This window comes from Lissotriton helveticus, chromosome 1_1 (assembly GCF_964261635.1).
Source record: "Lissotriton helveticus chromosome 1_1, aLisHel1.1, whole genome shotgun sequence".
NCBI lineage: Eukaryota > Metazoa > Chordata > Amphibia > Caudata > Salamandridae > Lissotriton > Lissotriton helveticus.
This window is the reverse complement of record NC_136057.1, coordinates 134410307-134425664: the sequence shown is the minus strand read 5'-3', so window position 1 is coordinate 134425664 and position 15358 is coordinate 134410307. Positions and strand designations below refer to the sequence as shown.

Sequence of the window (15358 nt, the reverse complement as noted above, 5' to 3'; positions counted from 1 at the left end):
CACCACCGCTACCACCAGTACTAACACCACCATTACCACCAGTACTAACACCACCATTGCCACCAGCACTAACACTACAATTACCACCAGTACTAACACCACCATAGCCACCAGCACTAACACCAGCATTGCCACCAGTACTAACACTACCATTGCCACCAGTACTAACACCACCATTGCCACCAGCACTAACACCAGCATTGCCACCAGTACCAACACCACTATAGCCACCAGCACTAACACTACCATTGCCACCAGTACTAACACCACCATTGCCACCAGCACTAACACCACAGCTACGACCAGTATTAACACCACCATTGCCACCAGTACTAACACCACCATTGCCACCATTACTAACACCACCGCTCCCACCAGTACTAACACCACTATTGCCACCAGTACTCCCACCATCATTGCCACAAGCACTAACACCACCGCTACCACCAGTACTCCCACCATCATTGCCATCAGTACTAACACCACTGTTACCACCAGTACTAACACCACTGCTACCGCCAGTACTCCCACCACCATTGCCACCAGTACTAACACCACTGCTACCACCAGTACTAACACCACCGTTGCCACCAGTACTAACACCACCGCTACCACCAGTACTCCCACCATCATTGTCACCAGTACTAACACCACTGCTACCACCAGTACTCCCACCACCATCATCTCCTTGTGTCGCTGTGGAAGAATGAACTACCAGAAAACTCAACAACAACCTCCCCCATGTGCCCAACCCAATACTTCCGGAAGGGTGTCCTTGCCTTCATCAATAGAATTACAACATCCATTCTGCTGCCCGAATTGCGAGGGTCTCTAACTCCCTGAACTTACTGGCACAGCGGCCGGGCTTTGCTCCGCCAAACCGCACTTCCTGACGACCGGCCGGGCTTGGCTCCGCCGGTCAACTACATCCCCCAGCAGCCTCCAGGGGGAGGCGCCTACGACGAGGAACAGCGCGCCAGGCGGCGCATAAAGCGTTGGCAGGGGCCGAGTCCCTTGTCTGACATCCATTCTGCTGCCCGAATTGCGAGGGTCTCTAACTCCCTGAACTTACTGGCACAGCGGCCGGGCTTTGCTCCGCCAAACCGCACTTCCTGACGACCGGCCGGGCTTGGCTCCGCCGGTCAACTACATCCCCCAGCAGCCTCCAGGGGGAGGCGCCTACGACGAGGAACAGCGCGCCAGGCGGCGCATAAAGAGTTGGCAGGGGCCGAGTCCCTTGTCTGACATCCATTCTGCTGCCCGAATTGCGAGGGTCTCTAACTCCCTGAACTTACTGGCACAGCGGCCGGGCTTTGCTCCGCCAAACCGCACTTCCTGACGACCGGCCGGGCTTGGCTCCGCCGGTCAACTACATCCCCCAGCAGCCTCCAGGGGGAGGCGCCTACGACGAGGAACAGCGCGCCAGGCGGCGCATAAAGCGTTGGCAGGTCCCTCGTCCCGCGAGGACGCGCACGGGACGCCCGGACGAAGCCCGGACAAAGGGCGGGCCGTCTGAGGCCGTCCGAGGTTGGACAAGGTTGGGTTGGGCCAGGTCCTTTATTTTTGTGGTGTTTGTAAACGCTGTGTTATTACATCTGGCAAATCTGGTGATTTTCACAAGTGTAAATTGTAGACGCTGTGCGCACATTTAATCATGCCGGCTAAAAAGATAGTTACTTCTAGTAACTCTATTGAGAACTATCTTGTACAGGTTGTTGAAAGAATCAATAGCGATAGGAGATCCTCCCTTGGAATAGATCTAACTACCCAATCCTCCCTCACTGATATTGATTTAGATGACCCTTTTGGTCTACAGATCAATACCTGCTCCAGTGGCGAAATGCCTGATCCCGCTCCTGATACTAGTATTATTCAGCCTAGTGGTATTGTAGCTGGAATTGTAGACCGCAGTATCAACGAGGCTTTGGTAGAGATCACTAATAGTAGCGAACCCTTGATTTCCCCTTCAGCTCCCACTTTAGTTGCAGGGAAACGGGAGGGCTTAAGGTCAGCTAAGAACAGAGTAGCAAACCCCCCTAGGAAACACTCCGAGGAAGAGGAGCTTGATTTGACCAACGAGGCTTCTCTTACATTTTCTAATGCCCAATTCAATAGACTATTTTCTCTGATTGATAACAAAATCAAAGGTGCTGTCAAACCTCTTGTCAGCAAAATAGATAAGTTAACATCTGAGGTTAGCAGACTAGAAGGTCTATTAAAAGACACTGTGGGCGAGATGGATAAAATCCCAGAAAATGTTTCTACTAGGATTGAGGCCATTCTAAGCAAACCAGACATAAATGTTAGCAGCGGATCAATCTCTACTTCTGTCCCAAATCCTCAATTGGCACCCAGGAGTGTTCCGGCTGGTGACGCTTCTAGCGTTTTCATCCCAGTTCTCGACACGGAAGACCAAGCTGTGGTAAAAGGATCTTTCGAGCTTGTAGTCGAAGCCTCCCCTCTAGTACTTGTTCTTGCCAACGTTCCACCATTGGCCCACGAAGAGAGGGAAACAACATCCTCCTTAATTAATAAATCCTTATCGTGGTTGACCAATAATATGGTTATTACTCCCTGGGGTAAGCAACAACTTTCAGAAGAGCTTGTTAAAGCGAGAAGGGTACAGTGGATTGGGGACAGAGTGAAAAAGTTTAAGGGGGAGTGTGTTGTTTTACATTTTTCCGATCCAGGGGTTTTACCTAACATCTTGCCCAACATTTTCCCACCACAACGGAGATCAACCTCAATTGTCCCACTGACTTTGGACTTCTTTTACCCAAGAAAGGGAAGCGGGCCAAATCCTAGTATCTTAAGAACCAAATGGAACATTGTGACAAAGAGGGGGAGGAAGGATGTTGCTTCAGTGGATTGGGGATTGGGGTTGGAAAACCGCTTCTCTGCATTATCGAATTTAAACGCTTGCGATTGACAACCACCTAGCAGTAATTCTTTGATTTTGACTGATTGTGAAGGAGGTTTCGTTGATAGGGTTGATAATGTTGTTAATGATTGTACTCGGGGGAATTCTGTTGTGGATTTAGTAGCCCCCATTAACGAAAACAGTAGTGTGCAGAACTCTGGTGGTAGCGAGAGTCACGAGACTATTATAAACCCTTGTTCTCTTATGATATCTAACTCAGGGAAGCTTTTGTCCTGGAACGTGGCTGGACTATGTTCAAGGATGGATTGCGCTGACTGGTTTGGATTCATTAATAAATATGATCTATGTATCTTTCAAGAGACTTGGGCATGTGACCCTATCTTCGCCCTGGGGTATATAAATTTCTATGTTCCTGCCACTAAGGGCCCTAAAGGGCGGCCAATGGGGGGTCTTACCATATGGATCAGGCAGTCTATAAAAGCAATAGTAAAATGTGTGGAGCTAAATCACAAAGATATTCAGCTTATCAGATTGACCAGTGATTTATCCATCACCATAGATATTTATAATATCTATGCTAGAGGTGGCAGCAAAGGCAAATCAGAGGTTCTTTTGAGTCTTTTTAATTTTCTTGAGACTCATTCGGCAGGTAAAAACATTTTAATTGCAGGCGATCTAAATCGCACATTCGAACCTCTTATCACTGGCGACTCTCCTCTTGGAGCAGAGGAAGATAAGCTTTGGAATATCCCCATACTAGAATCTCCGCCAATAACCTGCTGGACATCTGACATATTAGGCTTGAACGCAATGTGTCTGGAGCACGGGCTTCGAGACCTGAACGGTCGAACTAAATCAGACCGTGTTCATGCTACGACTTTTAATAATGGGCGTAACAAAAGTCGTATCGACTATGTCATTTGTAGTACGTCATTATGGTCATCTCTCAATGACATGGTAGTAATAGCCAGGCCAGAAAGCGATCATGATCCTTTATGTGTTTCACACAAATGGTGGACATCTAATGAAATTATCCCCAACCCCTCAGATGAACTTGTGCCCCCAACGATTCTTCCATCCAACAATTTGCGTAGGTTAAGGTGGGCAGGTGTCAAGGCAGATCAACAGACCCTTGTAAAAATAAGTGCTGCGGCTGACAAGGCCATTACGGCATTGGAGAATGTAGACGGGTGTTCCCAGGGCAATGAGGATATTATAAACGCTCATATCACTCTCTTTACGGAAGTCAAAGGCTTCTTTTTGAAACCTGTGAATAAGAGGGCCTGCCCATACAAACCAGCAAAATGGTATAACCCAGCCTGTAGGACGGCAAGATTAAATCTAGGAGCTGCAATTAAAGGCAAAAATTTGGATGGGATTCGTTCAGCTAGGAAGCACTACAAAAATTGTATTGTAAGGGCTAAAAGAGACTGGGACGAAGAACACTGGCAGAAGCTACAGGGTGCAAGCGACCGGAAACATTCTAGACTCTTTTGGCACATCGTCAAATGGGGTCATGACAGGCCTCCAGAAACTCCCAATAACAACGTCTCCCATGATGCGTGGGTTAAATTTTTCAGTGAGCAGTACTCCTCCAGGGATCAACTTTTTAATAGCTTAAGTCTAAATTACCTGTACGCCGACGAAGATTTCTTTGTGCAGAGTGAAGTACTGTCTGCCCTGAAATCTGTTCACCCTGGTAGAGCCCCGGGAATAGACGGAGTCCCTGCGGATGTCTTTTTAAATGACACCGACAGGTGGAGTAAATACATCTGCCTTTTACTGAATCATATTGCCAAGGGAGCAGAGATCCCGGTATCATGGCGTGGTGCTGTTATTATCCCAGTATATAAAAAGGGAGACCGTGCCCAACCGTGCAATTACCGGCCAATTAGCTTAATTGACACGGTTCAAAAAGTTGTTGGGCGTGTAATTATTAACAACTTGTTAGACTGGGCTGAGGAGCAGAATGTTTTATCTCCCTTCCAGGCTGGGTTCCGCAGGGCAACCAGCACTGTGGACCAGGTCTTCCGTTTTCAATTGATACAATGGAGGACCGTGGTACTGGGAGGTTGCAGCCTGTACGCAGCGTTTGTTGACCTGCGGGCTGCATTCGACCTGGTGCCAAGGGCAAAGTTGTGGGAGGTCCTTGCAGCTTTAGGGGTCCCAAAGATTATTTTAACGTTGATTATGAGACTCCATGAGGGCACTTATGCCAAAATCCAATGGGGTGGCTATGGCAACGACACTATTGATTTTCCAGTTGCCAGAGCAGTCCGTCAGGGTTGCTCAATGGCACCAACACTTTTCACTCTTTTTATTAATGGAGTCGTTGCCCGCATGCAATCACAGTCAGTGGATGCTCCTTCCCTTGCTGGTGCAAAAGTTCCTATTTTAATGTTTGCGGACGACACCCTAATTTTATCAAAATCCCCTAGCGGTCTCCAAAAGGCTTTGGTAATTTTTGACAAATTTTGTAGCGACCATGGCCTGGAGGTCAACGCAGATAAAACAAAACTCATGGCTTTTAATCCATGTAGAAATTTTAAATCTAAAATAACCATGAGTGGGCGTTGCCTTGAAGTAGTAAATTCTTTTACCTACCTGGGTATTCATATTTCAAATGACAACAGATGGAACCAACATATAAACACTGCAGTTCTAAGACATAAACAACTGGCTGGTACCATCATCAAGGAGCATCTTAAATCCCTGACAAAACCAATTAAACCTCCTTTGATCATATATGAGGCTAAGGCCATAGGGTCAGCCTTGTATGGGGCTGAGATGTGGGGACAAGAAAATCTTCTGGACCTCCAGGTCTCAGAAAATAATTTCCTCCGTAAACTAACAGGTACCCCACAGAGTAGTCCTCTCTTGCCCCTTAGATATGATCTCGGTAGGAGAGAAATATCGGTAATGTGCAAATTACGTCCAATATTATATTGGCGTAGAATCTGGACCACCCCTGAGTTGTCACAATATGCAGCTGGGTTTGCTGATGTCATTAAAGCAGACCGATTTCACAAAATTAAATGGTTCAGATCTTTAAAAGCAGCATTAGGCGACTTAGGGTTAGCAGAATTGTGGTCCGACCCAACTGGGTCGTCCTTCCCTACTAAGAAATTTTTAAAAAATCTTTTCTGGGAACAGGTAGAAAACAGGAGTCTTCTTAGCAACAACCATGGGTCTATGACGGTTATTTTTCTTGAAGCCAAGCTCTTTCCCATGTACGAAACCTATTGGGATTTAATAACGAAACCCATGGATAGGAAACTGTTTTTTCAAATGAGGGCTGGCTCTCTACCTCTGTGTAATCTAACTGCAAAATGGAAAGAGGGATGCCCAGCTCTATGCCCAGTCTGTGGGGAAGGAAAGGAAACGTTGGGTCATTTTCTGTTCTCATGTTATGCATATTCTGTTCCTAGACGTGTCTGGTTGGCTCCTATGTCTAGAAATCTGGGTACTAAAAGCAGCATGGAAGCTTTACGTATAATGAAAACTACCTCCTTAAATTGGATTACTATAGCGACCGCAAAGTTTTTGGGGTGGTCGTGGGTAATTAGGCAGAGATTGCTAGTAGGGTAACTACTCTCTGCTTAGTTGAACAGAGATTGCTAGATTATCTACTCTCTGTTCCCCATGCGAGGTGTCTTATCTGTTTTAATCTATTTTTATTATACGAACTTTGCACTTTTGCACTTTTGGTCTATATACAGTGTATGAAATGAATTTTTAACTGTCTTTTAAAACGAATTGTGCTTAAGTCATATTCGAAACTGTAATTTAATTGTATTTTTATTATGTGTTTGTTTGTCTGCTTTTATGAGTAATACTCGAATAAAGCACTTTTGAAATTGAAATTGAAGAATTACAACATGAATGACTTTACGTGTACATGAACTCTAACACTGCATTCAATCTCCCACATTCAGCTCTGGTCCTAATCCAGTGCTTTTCAACTGATGAACCTGTCTCTGTGAATGCGCCCAAGTTGCCTGTCACCACATCCATCAGTGTGATACTCACAAGCAATGGATGAACTAATACCGCTCCTTTGAGTACAGAGAACATCTGAAGATCCTGACCACACAAATTATGCATATTACATCTCTACCATCCATCGTTGAATGAAAGTATCATCAACATACCTTCACTAGAGGAATTCTCTGATTTCACAAACAGGTAAATTCTGCTTCTTGAAATAATGTAAAACCATTGTAAAAACATGAGTATAACTAACGATCCGTTGCATTGGCCACCTTTTCCCACCCTGGTAAGATGGTAACTGGGGCGCATTAAAAATAAACAATGTTGAGAGTGTTTTAAGATATAGATCGATCTTCTGGATAAGACAGGGATCCAGTTATTCTAGAAATACCTTAAGGTATACAATAGGGCTAGCCATTGTTTGCTGGTACCTTAACCGCTTCAACGCGGCTGGAAATCCCCTGCGGTGCAGAAGAATTCCACTCATGTGCAGAACGGACGGCCCCCGGTCGTTCTCCGCATACGCCCACCATGACGTCGGATGGCCAGGGGGCCATCCAACGCATTGAAGAGGTTAGGTTTGATTAAAAACACATTCATGTGTAGTCATTAGATGCTTACTGGGTACAATGTCCAAGGCATCCTAATGCTCTGCCAACATGTTTCTGCCCTCCTTTTACAGCCTCGTACAGATCTTGGGCATTCTTTAGGGATTTAGCAGGAAACCTGTTCCTTACTATGTGTGGATAAATATGCAGCAAGAAGAGAAGGGATTGCTTATTTTTTCAATCTAACCGGGACATTTATTTGCTTCATGGTATGAAGAGAGGCATTACTGTGTGCCGGAAGGTGTTACATGGGTGGAGCAGGGGTTTTCCCACGCATCCACCCATGCTCTATGGCACGTTCCCAGATTTACCAAGACTGGTGAACATGGGAATGCAGCAAAATCATACGCCTTCCCGAAAGAGTTGGAACAAGGATAAATATCTTTATTTCTCCTTGTTCTTTCCTCTTTTTAATACACTTACAGGAAAATGCCTCTACGGACTGTTTTTGTGCAGGGAGGGTGTCCCTTTCTGCACAAAAACAATTATGCCTGCACCACAGGCACGCTTGCACCATGGTGCAAGGGGTGCCTGAGGTGGCACAAGGCAGCACACAGTGTGCCAGCACAGGGGGGAAGTAAGAAGAAGCGTTTCTTGATAGATAAGGTGCATTCTTGTCCTCTCCATTTGACACAGAGCAGCGCAGGGCATCAGATTGTCTTGCTGATGTTGCGCTTCTCAAATAATTATACATCTGGGCTTGAGGATTTTCTTCCTTCATCTCCATCAACTACTTGTATGGCTACTTGTGTGGTTTGTGCGCCATCTTGACCACACGCTTTGCACCAGATAAGTAAGGGACACCATGAGCTCTCATACTATCGCATAGCACTCCTTCTCCATGGCATCCCTGGTCTTGTATCTAAGCAGCAGTCCACAAGTACCAAACAGCACTGGATTCTCTCTACCCTTTAATCCAAAAAATGTGGCGTTCTGCATATTATGAACAATCATACATGATCCATTTGTTTGTCTTAATTGTGCACTCTAGCCCATGGAGTATCCTTTTCAGGATACAATGACCCATACCCACGGAGGTGGCATGCATTGTTATTGGGTCATGCTCCATGTCGGGTGGGCAAAGCAATACGTAATGGTCTCCCGGATGGGACGCTTTGATGGAGATCTTTTCTTATGCCATCTCAGGTCAAGTATGGGACTTCTGAGGCATGTGCAAGAAGGGGATGGTGAATCAAGGAGAGGGATTGCTTTGGAGTGAAGATAAAATTACCTATGACCATCCAAAACTGATTGCTTAGTTTATTAGCAATATCCATTGTGAGATTAAAACACCAAAAGGACCCATAGGACTTAAGAGGTCCTTAAGTCTGTGACCTGGTCTACCTGTTTAATGCCCATAAAAGATGAGTGGTAATTCCTAATTAAACCGTAATGTTCTGCCAAGTGACACTAGTGTAGGATTGGTTTTATATGTCCCCAGGGGCGAAAGGTGCGGGCAATTCTAGCAAAGTGCAATCATTTTGATACCTGAAAATGTTGAGACTTGTTTTTGATTATCGCGATTCCCATTCGGACCCCAGCAACAAACCTTCATGTTTGATTAAGGTATCAACCTGGAACAATCAGGATGGTATTTTTGCTTCATTCATTTAATACAGCTTCAGTGGGTTGCCTGGCCTCTGAATTCACTCTCACTTGGGAGGCCTGGTTCAACCACACCTCTGGACCTAGTTTTTACAACCAATACTAGTGTCCATTAATCCTGAGTAAATATTCTCTAGCTAACATTTGATTGCAGACCGCTTTGCCATGAGAAAGCCCTAGGCCTGTGCACTGACCAAGGCGTTAAACACGTGCTGTCTGGCACTTTTTCTTCTGAACAAAATATTGATATTGATATAGGAAATACCTTCACAGTAAATCTCTGTATTAAAGTAAAGCATCATCTGTCTATGTTTGAAATTTGAACATTAAGAGATTCATCTCTAATACCCTGCCCATTCAAACCTTGGCTACCCTACGACTTTCAAACTAGCCAAACAATGACCTACTGTTGAGCAATAATAGCAATCCAGAGACTAAAACAGGGGGATGAAGACTAAGGAAACCAAGTAGGGGCAACTGATGAGCAAGTTTGCGTAAAGAAATCACTGGCTAGGGACTGAAACAGGCAGTGGTATGCCTAAAGATCCCAAACACAAGAGCAGAAAGCTAGGGATTAAAAGTAAGGGTTGGCCGTTAACTACTGTCTTCCGATGGAGTTTGCGGAGTATTGTCCACTCTGTGTTCCGTTTGGAGCGTGGAGTTTCAGAAAAACTCTGCCAACCATAGTGTGGGGGAGTTTTTTCTCACGCACGGCTCGCTAACGGTAAATTGGTGAGCACAAGAAAGAAAAACAAGTGGTGAGATTTCTCAAAGTGGGTGGTCATCATGGCAGGTCGCTACCGTTCGAGTTGATAAACCTGCCGCTCGTGTTGATAAACCTGCCGCTTGCGTTGATAAACCTGCCGCTCGCTTTGATAAACCTGCCGCTCGAGTTGATAAATCTGCCGCTCATGTTGATAAACCTGCCGCTCACATTGATAAACCTGCCGCTCGTGTTGATAAAACTGCCGCTCGCGTTGATTATCCTGCCGCTCGTGTTGATAAACCTGCCGCTCGCGTTGATAAACCTGACGCTTGTGTTGATAAGACTGCCGCTCACATTGATAAACCTGCCGCTCGTGTTGATAAACCTGCCGCTCACATTGATAAACCTGCCGCTCGTGTTGATAAACCTGCCGCTCGCGTTGATAAACCTGCCACTCGTGTTGAAATAGCTGCTGCTCGAGTAGAGAGTTTACTTGTGCTGCAGAAAGAGGCAGCGCCCTCTGGTGTGCCATGTTGTGACGTTCATACTGGTATTATAGCACAGGGCAAGCTTCCTGACCTACAAATGAGCATGAGCAGTGTGACCTGCCACCACGCTGCCGCTTGCAAAACTCTGCGGAGCTTTTAGGTTACTCTGCAGAACTTCCTGAAATAAAACTCTTCGAATTCCACCCACCTCTAATTCAGACCTGGGGGCATGTAGGAGTCATGACACAAGTACTGTCAGTGATACAATGGCATCAATTTTGGTTATTGTCAACCCAGCATGGCCTAGAATCAGGTTAGAATGGTGAATAGGGTGAGATTAAGAATGTCAACAGAGTGCGATGGGCAAGGGCCTCCTCATTTAAAAAATCAATACACACATAAACCTAATAAAACAAATGAAAGGCAATATGTGTGTTAACTACTTCTATAAGTAGTTCACATCTGCAATACCAGCTCCTAACACCAGGTGAACCACAGTAGCCAATTACTGAAAGGTGCAGTCTAAAACCCCCTTTATGTATGTATATGTATATGTGTGTTGTGTGGTGTGCCATTTCCAGACAGCTACTGCTGCTTGTAGGCAAGACCTAAAAACTGGAAGGAGTGAATGGAAAGAGTTAACTAAGGCAGAGAGAAGATGAGGACAGAGAGAGAAAAAGTGAGTGAGAAAAGGAGCATGACTAGTAGATGTAAAGAGATAGAGAAAGAGAGGAAGAATGATACAGAAAATTAGTGAGAAAAGCAATACAAGATCAGAGAAAGTGAGAGAAAATGAAGGAGAAAGAGAACAGCAATAGATAGGACAGAGAGAGGGAGAAAGAAAGCAACAGAGACCAGACCAGAGAAAGAGTAAGAAAAACCATTGAGAGGCAAAGATAAAAAAGGAGGAGAGGGGTAGAAGAAGAAAGAAAGAAAAAAGAGAATGAAGGAAAGAAAATAAGGTAGAAATTATACCAGAGGCTAGGAGAGAGAGCAAAGAAAATAAGTGAGAGAAAATGAAGGAGAAAGAGAACAGCAATAGATAGGACAGAGAGAGGGAGAAAGGAAGCAACAGAGACCAGACCAGAGAAAGAGTAAGAACAACCATTGAGAGGCAAAGATACAAAAGGAGGAGAAGGGTAGAAGAAGAAAGAAAGAAAAAAAAGAAAAATGGAAAGAAAATAAGGTAGAAAGTATATCAGAGGCTAGGAGAGAGAGCAAAGAAAGTAAGCAAAAGAGAAGGAGAGAAAGTAAAGGAGAACGGGTAAGAAAACACGGGCATACAAAATGAGAGAGGGGGAGGGAGAGAGAGAGAGAGAGAGAGAGAGAGAGAGGGTAAACCAACAGAGTAAGTAAGAGGAAAAACAAAAGTAAAAACAGATAGAGTTTGTGAGAATGGAAGTTGAACGGGAGACAATATAAAGATTCCGAGAGAGAAAGAAAGAGAGGAGCTAGAGAGAGAGAGAAAGAAAGAGAAAGTAAGTATACAGTTATAGAGTGAGTGTGTGGGAGAGAGGATTGGCCAACAAAGTAAAATAAGTCAGTAAGCGAGCAAACAATAATACCAGTTCGCAGATCTCTCCATAATTCCAAACACTGGGCCCGATTCACAGAATGAACTTAAGACTCAATCGTAAACTTACTACTATTTTGGTATTGACAGAATGCACTTACTACTTTTGGCATTCAAAGAATGAACTTACTACTTTTGATATTCACAGAAGTTAGGATTTTGTCTTAAGTTTGTCTTAAAACAAAATCCTAACTTCTGTGAATACCAAAAGTACTAAGTTCATTCTGTGAATACCAAAAGTAGTAAGTGCATTCTGTGAATACCAAAATAGTAGTAAGTTTAGGATTGAGTCTTAAGTTCATTCTGTGAATCAGGCCCAGTGTGTCTAGGCAAGAGATAACCCTAGCCTCCATAGCCCACCTCCTGAGTACCAAGTCTGCAGACACCCACCCTTGGATGCTCAAGGAAGCAGGAGCAGATTCCCTTCTAATACTCATTAACCTCTCCCTGAACGCCCCTTACAGTCACCCACCTTAAGATGCTCTCCAGAAAGCAGGTGTTGATGTCCTTGTCAGTAAAGCGCTCCATGACCTTCACAGCCCGGGGGTTCACCAGACAGGGGGTGGCATTGAAGGTCTGGCGCTGCAGTTCTGAGGGGTCTTTCAGCCACTTCTTAGCCAGGAAGACCCCGTCGAGCTTGTTCCCAAAGGTGCCCCCGGTGACAGCAACTCTGGTGACAGGCTTCAGGAAGACAGGCTTAGCGGTCAAGCCACCGTTCTTCTCCTCCTGGGATGCCATGCTAGACGCTGCCAGCTGTGGAGAGTGGCATAGAACGGAGAGGAGAGGAAAGGAAATGCTCAGTGCACAGAGGAGCATGTTTAAAATAAACTCTGCCTGTACCGTGCAATCATCCCCTGACAATCCTCCCGCCTTCCCTGCCAGCCACAGCCCATGCTTGTCCACCTCTGGGCAGTGGCTATGACCTCATCAGGCCTCCCTCACTTATCTCACATCTGGGGACACTCCCTGTGAGAAAAGCAAAGGCAGGAAAACGACTTCACTGAAGAACGTCAGAGGCAGGCAACTACTACACTGAGGAATGGCAGAGGCAGGCAACTACTACACTAATCAAAAGCAGAGGCAGGCAACTACTTCACTTCGATTATGCCATCGACCGTGTCAACAACGCGGGTATCCAAGGCATGGCCCTAACATGGATCAGATCCTTCTTACACCAGCGTTCCCAGGCAGTTCACCTGTCCACCTACTCCGCTCCTTTTCCCCCCCTTTCTTGTGAAGTCCGACAAGGCTCTGCTTTGTCGCCACTTTTATTTAACCTTTACATGCAACCTCTTATAGCTTCCCTCCATCACACCCCGGTTACCATTTTTAATTATGCTGATGATTTACAGTTGATCTTTCCTGTTGATTCCACCCCCTCCTCCTGTGCCAACTTCCAACCCACCATGCTTGCCATCTCTGAGTGGATGCACTACAGCCAGTTGAAGCTCAATCCCAACAAGACGGAGTTAGTACTGATGGGTGGGTTGCCTAACCCCTGGAACTCTAGCTTTTGGCCCTCCTCCCTTGGGTCTTCGCCCTGCCCCGTCAATTCGGTAAAGAGCCTAGGAGTAATCATTTGTAATGACTTGTCTATGAGGCCTCAAATTAATGCAGTTACATCATCCTGTTTTTTCCATCTGCGCAGGATTTGCAAAATTCGTAGGTTCCTTACCACCGAGGCACTAATTCTCGTCATTATGGCTCTTGTCACCTCCCGTATTGACTACGCTAATTCCCTCTATGTTGGGATACCTGCTTACCATCTCCACCGGCTGCAGCTGGTGCAAAACCAGGCGGCAAGACTGGTCTTTCATCAGCCCAAATATCAACATGTCTCGCCCCTGCTGAGGAGACTGCATTGGCTTCCAGTGGCCTATCGATGTATGTTCAAACTTGGCTGTACTGTCTTTAAGGCTCTTACCGATCAAGCTCCTGCTTTCATTACATCCAGCCTTCAGCGTTATGCTCCCTCGAGAGATCTCTGGTCCACTTCTCACAACCTGTTGATTGTTCCAAGGTATAAACGCAAAAAGCATGGTGGCCTGTGTTTTTCTCCCCTGGCCCCCACACTGTGGAACTCCCTCCCGATTTCCCTCAGACTTTGCCCCAGCTATGCCTGCTTTCGTAAATCACTCAAAACTCATTTTTTCCAATTAGCCTATGAGTAACTTTGCTACACTGTCCCCCCGCAATTGTTTATGAGCGCCATGAAACCGTCTGGTGACCGAGCGCGGTATAAATATTTTTAACATAACATAACATAACATCAAAGGCAGAGGCAGGCAACTACTTCACTGAGGAATGGGAGAGACAGGCAACTACTTCGCTGAGGAATGGGAGAGGCAGGCAACTACTTCACAAATCAAAGGAAGAGGCAGGCAACTAATTCACTGAGGAATGGCAGAGGCAGGCATCGACTTCACTAATCAAAAGCAGAGGCAGGCAACTACTTCACTAATCAAAGGCAGAGGCAGGCAACTAATTCACTGAGGAATGGCAGAGGCAGGCAACTGCTTCACTGAGGAATGGCAGAGGCAGGCAACTGCTTCACTGAGGAATACCAGAGGCAGGCAACTGCTTCACTGAGGAAAGGCAGAGGCAGGCAACTACTTGACTGAGGAATGGCAGAGGCAGGCAACTAGTTCGCTGAGAAATGGCATAGGCAGGCAACTACTTCATCAATCAAAGGGAGAGGCAGGCAACTACTTCACTAATCTAAGGCAGAGGCAGGCATCTAATTCACTGAGGAATGGCAGAGGCAGGCAACTACTTCAATAAGGAATGGCAGAGGCAGGCAACTACTTCACTGAGGAATGGCAGAGGCAGGCAACTACTTCACCGAGGAATGGCAGAGGCAGGCAACTACTTCACTAATCAAAGGTAGAGGCAGGCAACTACTTCACTAAGGAATGGCAGCGACAGGCAACTACTTCACCGAGGAATGGCAGAGGCAGGCAACTACTTCACTGAGGAACGGCCAAGGGTGGTAATCACTTAACTAAGGAATGGCCAAGGGAGAGTGATGTGGATTAATCATTCCCCTTACACCCCATGCACTAAAAGAACATTGCTGGTCTGATTCATAAAAAACTGTTGAAATCTCACTCCTAATTATATCAAGTTTTTATATAGTGCTTCATCCTGCACATATTCTTTTCTAAGCACAATAAATACCAGATGTTACTTCCCAATGTAAGGGCACTTAATGTACCATTATTGTAATGATGAAAGGATGAGGCTAAATCACTACATTTTAAACTCATGACTTCAGAGGACTATAGATGTCAGTGGCGAGTGTTAACTCACTAAGCCCTTGGTCAGAGTTGCCCAGCATTGGTCCACGGTGCCGGGTGCCACAGCATATTTCTCGGATATTACCATGCAATCAATGTGAAGAATATGGCTCCAAGTGGCACTCGTTTACAAAGTCATTTGGCAAGTGAAACCAGGGCTTTCTCAAGGCTAGTTAGTTCATTCCAAACAGTATTAATCGTTTACATTTCC

The 15358-nt window shown here is 45.6% G+C and overlaps 1 protein-coding gene across 1 annotated transcript in view; it reads right to left on the bottom strand.

Annotated features, from left to right (window-relative positions):
* LOC144770645 (N-acyl-aromatic-L-amino acid amidohydrolase (carboxylate-forming)-like) overlaps nt 1–12694 on the bottom strand; it is a 123511-nt gene extending 110817 nt beyond the window's left edge. The window contains exon 1 of the mRNA XM_078655383.1: nt 12324–12694. Within this exon, the coding sequence (XP_078511509.1) occupies nt 12324–12667 (344 nt within the window). The 5' untranslated portion in view covers nt 12668–12694. The remainder of the gene's footprint in view (nt 1–12323) is intronic.
* Between the last annotated feature and the right edge of the window lie 2664 nt (nt 12695–15358).